This window comes from Natrix helvetica (genome assembly GCF_964273705.1).
Source record: "Natrix helvetica genome assembly, chromosome: 4".
NCBI lineage: Eukaryota > Metazoa > Chordata > Lepidosauria > Squamata > Natricidae > Natrix > Natrix helvetica.
In genome coordinates this window covers 120,902,146-120,909,116 of record NC_138550.1, presented here as the reverse complement: position 1 = coordinate 120,909,116, position 6,971 = coordinate 120,902,146, and the positions used below count along the sequence as shown (strand labels likewise).

Here is a 6,971-nt window from a genome sequence, read left to right as displayed (position 1 = left end):
GACCTGGGTCTTCACCCAGAACTTTAGTGAGAGAGAAATCCCTATCTTTGTTCCATCTGGTCTGGTATGCTTGCCATTTTTTATCATTATTTTATTGTAATTTCTTAGATTGTTGCAGTGTAATCTTAGATTGACAGTTGGGAAGCATGCATGTTTATGATGATAATATGCAGGGAATCAAAATTTTATTCAAACTAAAATTGATTTATTTTTTGTTTAGCTTTTAAGTGTTTTCTTTCATCCTGCTGCCTTTGCCCTTTCCCTTAATAGGATTGCTGGACTGAACAGTGGCAATAAGAAAATAGTGAATAAGAATATCTTTCCCAGTTCATAATGAAAGTCTAACAGTTATAAAACTATTCTGCCTTAAACTATTAAGAGTGCATTAGAAATAAGATGGTGAACGAGCAGAAAGGACATTTCTTTTTATGCAGAATAAACATTTAAATTGATTCCCTATGTATATTGCAAAAAAAAATTCCCCACAATCAAGGGAAACTTTAATTTGTACCTTACTTTTCCATGCTGAAACACCTGGGCTTCTTATGTAATTCTTGGTGTCAATTTTAGGCCAGGTTACCTATACACTATTGTAAATGATTTAGTAGGCAGATTGGATGAGGACAGAAGGTGAAATTGACTCCGTCTCATCTTTAAGTGAGGAGTAATAGAAATATTGTGAGCCTCAAATACTAGGGTAAGAGCATATGGTATCAGTATTCCCTGCTTAATGAACCACTAATTGCCCAATCAATGAAGTGCTTCCAGGCTAAATCTGAAATAGGAAGAAAAAAATAAGCATTTTAAATATTTTCTCTGGTTAACTTAACATTTGTGCCAGGACCTTATGTTTTTGTTTTTTAAAAAGGCCAAGTCTGAGACAACTGTAGATGATACTCCCCATAAAGCTGGTTTACATGTGACATGGCCTTAAGGACCTATTTTAGTCTGTTTTTAGAGGTTATGTCATCAGATTTAGTTTTAAATCAGTTTTTATTATACTATTTTAATGCAATTTTATCTTGCACTATTTCATAAATATGTGATAATGATAATGACAACACTGATATAGATCAAAAGCAGGTGCTTTCCAAACATTGAGAGACTGGAATAACTTTCCAGTCAGGGTTGAAGTATTGTGGGAAAAAAGGCATTAAATGAAATAAGGAAACTGATATTAGGACATAGTGGATACCTAATGCGAGGTTTTATCTCTGTGAAAAATGATGAAAATTGGATCCCAACATACTGTAAGTCCCAGTTCCACCACGTAGATAGACAAAACTATTAAAAATAACATTTTCCATAAAAGCAGAAGAACGTAGCAATCATTGATTCAAAAAACTTTCATATTAATACGGAGTCAACAGGAAAAGATTCCAAGCAGGGACTTGGAATCAATATCCCCCGTCTCTCCCTTTAATGAACATGTTGAGCTTTCTTCTTGATTTATGTCTTGTGCTGTACTCAGTCTGATTCTTTATTGCTTTATACAGGTTAGAGAACTGAACTTTGTCAGTCCTGATCTATATATCAGGCTAGACATAAGAGAATTATTTCTATTTATACACTTCATGTGATTTTCAATAACATACCATATTTCGGTATAACCAGAGTTTTCTATTTCTTTTGGAGTTTTTAACTAATTTGGAAGTGGCTGACTACTAAGGTGTGATGTGTGTTTATTTCTTTTGGTGTTGAAATTTGGAATTTGGATGCTTTAAATTAAATGGGGGTATTTTATATTTTTGTTTAATTAAAAATGTTGTTATCTGAGATTGGAAGGAAGGACTCAATTCTTCAGTCACACAGGTCTATGTCAGGAATAGACATATGCATTTCAACCTTTGCATTTTCATCTTTTAATTGCCCGAAAGACAGCAACTTATGAAAGTCTTCTTGTGTGCATGTGATGGTAGAAAAAATCACTAAGCCACCATCCCTAAGCTGGAGATGGGAAAACCACATTTTCGAAAGGGTATATGTGAAATACCCCACCTTCTAGTCAATAGGCTTAATCATCTGCTATGGTTTCTAAACAAGCCAAATTCCTCAGATGTGCCCTCTTATATAAACATAGACCAATTCTGAATGAAGTTCAAATGAGTATATGGTGTAATTTGTGAATTCAGCATTACAAATATTGACAGAAGTAAATACAGTTAGGCCTCAAGTTACGAAAGGAGTGGAACCTGCCCATTCCATTTGTAACCATAACTTGAGTATTTGTGGGAGTGAATCTCTTACCTTGGATGAGATCACTCCCTCCTTTCGCCCAAGCATTCGCTAATCGAATGTGAGGCTCGTTAAGTGCACATGAGGTATTTCAGGGTGGGGAAGGCCATGGGGGGGGGGCTACTGATAGAACAGGCTACCTGCCTAAGACCACCCAAGGCCTCCCCGATCAACTGAAATACCTCATGCTGCCCAAATTGCTTTCCCCCTGCAACCTGTCGCACTGGTTCACTTGTGAACATCTAACAAGCAGTCTCCTCCCCAGTCTTGTGCGCTCCTCCAATGCTCGTCTGGGCCTCCGCGGGCTTCCTCTGGCCCGTTGCAGGCTGAAATGGAGCGTCCAAGGACTGGATCTAAGGCTTCCAGGGGCCGGATCCAGCTGTGGAGGCTCCGTTCAGCCTGCAACGGGCCAGTGGAGGTCCGCGGAGGGCCAAACGGAGTCTTGGACCAGATTTGGCCCCGGAGGCTCCATTTCAGCCTGCAACAGGCCGGGGGAGGCCTCTAGATGGCTGAACAGGGCTCCTGAGTGGTAGATCCACCCTTCGGGAGCTCCATTTTGACCGTCACAGTGCCAAGCAAGGCCTCTGGGACTTTTGAGGGGTGGATCCACCCCTCAGAAACTTCGTTTCAGCGGGCAACATGCAGAATGAATGTTGCAGAGCCTCTGAGGTTGTTCATAAGGGTTAACAACTGCCACGGTCCTGCAAGATTTGTAATTTCAGGGCTTGTTCAAAAACGCTAGGGGGCATTGATTGCATAACTCTGAATGTTCGTTAAGGGAACATTCGTAACCAGGGATTATCTGTATGTAGAAGCTCAGAATAGTGAATTAATCATAATTATGATCAGAGAATTAATGGGAGACCTTAATTCCTTTCCTTTTTCTTCTTGCTGATACAGACCAAGTGGGCATTTGTTTTAGTTTGTAGTTTATCAGTGCTGATGGTAAAATGAGAATAATGGAGATTGTTAGCAGATGAGGATGCTGAACGTGCTTGAGGGTGAGAGGATCTTCTGAATGCAAGAAACAGGTTAGGGATTCTGGATCGAGATGAGAAAGACTTGGAAGTGCCAACAAGAGACTTGTCGGTACTTTTTGCTAAGGCAAAATAGGTAAAATTTTGGCCAAGACTATTTTGGGGGGGAAGATTTGCCATCAAAAATTAGCATTTGCGAAACTGAGCCTTCAAGGTAATTTGCATTCTAAATTCCCTTACATATAGCACAGCTGATACAAAGTAAATAAAATAATTTATGATATGATAAAGTGGAATACATTTGAAAAAAGAAAACTTCTATAGGAACAAATACGTTTCAGGGACAAACATAGAGTACCATGCAAAGTCATACACGTAAGGGTTGTTGCCCAAAAATTCTATAAGCTATAACAGATTCCAGATGGGCATGTATAGAATAAAAATGTGATGAATTAAAGTCATAATTAAGAAAGTATACTTTATTATACTTTTTCAAAATATTATTACAAAAAAAAATGGTTACACTTTATTTAAATTATCAAGTGCAAAATAGAAGCACCCTACAAGGTTCCATCTAAAGTTCATGGAACTATTCTAGACCTGAAATAAGCAAATGCAACTTTGCCTGGCCCAAAGAAATCATACTAACTTATACCAAGCTTAATTGCAGGGAGCTAAATGTAGACCTCCAAAAGATCAGAAATACACACAAGGTGCAAAATTAGTCAAGACACAAAAATGTATCTACAAATATATATATTCTTTACATTAAATAGTTGCATTAGGAAGCTATCATTTTCAAATACAACAAGATAATTCCTAGGTCTCTTTATTATTTACCTTTCAATTGATCATAAATATGAATTGAAACAAAAATAGCTAGTTTTAAAAATCATTTCCCACCTATGTTTTTTGTTCTTTGCCTTTTGGAGAAAACATCACGTTATAAGGCTGCCTTCTTTTGGGGCGTGGACAGGGAGCAAACTCTTCTTTTATGTAACCTAAAAACCAAAGACAGAAAATGTTTATACAATGGTTTTGGTAAAAAAAAAACATGATTAAATTGTAGTGACTTATACCAAGCTTAATTTCAATATATAATTTCTGCCAATTTCAATATATAATAATCATAAAAAATTTTGAGTTTCACCTGTACATAGTTTTATATGGAAAAATAAAAAAAAACAGTAAAATAAGTCGAAGTTCTCATACACATACAAAATAAAAATAATATACTGTCTTTGTTAAGATTATAAAAGTTATAATTTATTTCTCAGATAAATAATTTCTCAGATAAAAATATCAGATAAAAATATAATTTTTATCTGATAAAAATATCAGATAAAAATTGTATTAATTTATTTTAAAAGCTGGATCTAAAAGACTAGGATAAATGTGTTCGACTTTCATTCAGAACTTTTATTGTAAAACACTATTCACAGCTATGAAGTGAGTAGGATGTTATGCTACTTGTCATTTTATAAACTTCTTAATAACTGTTATGAAATGATTCATATTTTGAGATGTTAAGGTAACTTTCTATGTGCAAATAGAAATTTTATGCCACATTTTATGCCACATTTTCTGCAGAAATTCTTAAATGAAGAAATTTAATGAAGTTTGCTTCCTAAAGCATGGTGTATTGAAAACTGAATTTTAAATTGGAAAATTTCTCATTCAATTTTTACTTTATACATGGATTTGTAAAAGATTATAGATAAAATTCACTGCAATCAGTAGGCATATCATTTGTTGTTGTAGCTTATGGTTGACCTTTATATCTCTCTAAATAGCAATTATTAGGTATTATAATTGTTTCAAATAACTTTGTCATATAAACTAGGAAATAAATGAAAATAAAGTGTTTCCTGTCCACCAAGTCCTATTCATAACCAACAATGGGCAAAACCAAAATACACTAACCTGCTTAGACACCATGATTGTGCAGAGTGACTCAGTCAAACTGCCTTTGGGCAAATGGAAAAATAATCTTTCCGTCCATCAGATTTCCTAGTCTCCCTGCCTCTAATTGAAATGATTTTCAGGCAGGAAACACTTCCTTCAGATTACCTACTTTAAAAAGGCAACCAGTGAGTTGATGGTCATTGTAAAATTGGATCAGAATTATCCTTGTTTATTGGAGTTAAATTTGTGATGAAATGGCCACAGACTTCCCATGGTTCTTCCTTGACTATTTCCTGCCTGAAACAAGCTGGGGGTGTAGTCTCCAGGAGATGATGAAAGTTTTCTTCTGTATGCCCACAGTGTAAGCAAAGCTTTTTAAAAAAATTTGCAATAGATTCGCCAGAAAGAGAAGGGGCACCATAGGACCACCCCTTCACTTGGTGAATCCCCTCCCAGTGCTTGAGCATAGCCCCATTGTGCCACCATGCTGTAATTCATGGATCTGTTTGTAAAAGATTCACAGACAAGTCTATCATGAGCTCTGTTCTCTGGCTAGTTTTTTAATGCCCTCTCCTAGGTATTTGGGCTGTGTCACAACTTCTGGGAGGTCAGATGTCTCTGTTACCAAAACTCAGACAATGGTGGAAGAACAGCTGTGGCCCTGCTTCTCAAGGCCCTGTTCATTTTTGGTTTGCTTCAGTGTTCGCTCCATCCATTCTTTGTGCAGGGCTGATGGGAGCTGTCGGAAGGTAGGGTAAGATACTATGTGTGAAAGCCCTGGGCAGGGAAAATCTGATGTAATAATTATGCACCCTCTTAAAATACTTGAATTTCAACAAATCTGCTTCAGTTGTGTTTAGACATCTTTAAATCATGTGAATTTTATGATGGCCTATTCTTTCACAGTTCTTCCAAACAACAACCCTGAGCAACCATTAAGACATGAGCTTAGATATGCATTTCCCTTGCTCCTCTCTTGGAATTCAGACATCCCTCTTCTGATATACTGCTATATCAATAATTCTTTGGTTCTCTTGCTGCATTTTTCTAATGAAACTGAGGGAGATCTGTCCGCTCATGCTAGTCTGGAATAAATGAGTATTGTTCTTCTATCTTTCCAACCTCATGACTTGTTTGTCTTCAGGGAATGACTGCCAAAGGCCTACCTGGAGTTTAGCCTGTGTAAGAGTCCAATGGATGCCACACAAAAGTTTTTTCTTGGTTATCACAATTACTGCTGCCCCTTGTTTCATTCAGATGTGAGAGAAAGATGCCAAGAAGCCTCCTGGTCTGCCATGCACAACTACTGGCTGTCAGTCACTGCAACTGATGCTACCTGGGACTTCATTTGTCATGGAGCTGAGGATTTCATGTGGTCTCCTGATCTGTCATGGAGCTGTTGGCTTCTCTGTTTGACAAAATATTCTGAGAAAAGTCTTTGTGTTCATGGATTATTCACCCACATTTTACTGCTTTCTCCCAATCTCTTTGATTTCCAGATGGCATTTGCTTTGTATATTACTTAGCAGGGATATTATTTGAGGAATTGCATTTCATTGAAGGCTGCTTTGCTATCTCTGGTTGTCTTTTTGTCACATTTTTAATAGGCCCTTAAAATGGAGTTTATGGATATGCACTGGTCCTTCCTGAAGGTCAGAACTAAAGATTAAAATTGGGAGGTTGTCTTGGAATAGGTAGATGCTTTCTATCTATAGGAGGAGTTCAGTTAACCCATTTCTGTGACTTCCATTTTCTGTGACCAAGAAACTGAGAAGCAACCACTCTTTGGTGTTTCTATTCAGAGTCTTGCATTAACTTCTGGAAACAAAACTTATTCTTCCCTTTTTGTATAGC

General features: G+C 37.0%; 1 protein-coding gene across 5 annotated transcripts in view; it reads right to left on the bottom strand.

The window, feature by feature from the left end:
- Positions 1-3,673: 3,673 nt before the first annotated feature.
- The window catches only part of RBBP8 (RB binding protein 8, endonuclease), a 54,412-nt gene continuing 51,114 nt past the window's right edge, over positions 3,674-6,971 (bottom strand). For all 5 annotated transcript variants that reach the window (XM_081952543.1, XM_081952545.1, XM_081952542.1 and 2 more), the window contains exon 19: positions 3,674-4,213. In XM_081952543.1, the coding sequence (XP_081808669.1) occupies positions 4,116-4,213 (98 nt within the window). In that variant the 3' untranslated portion in view covers positions 3,674-4,115. The remainder of the gene's footprint in view (positions 4,214-6,971) is intronic.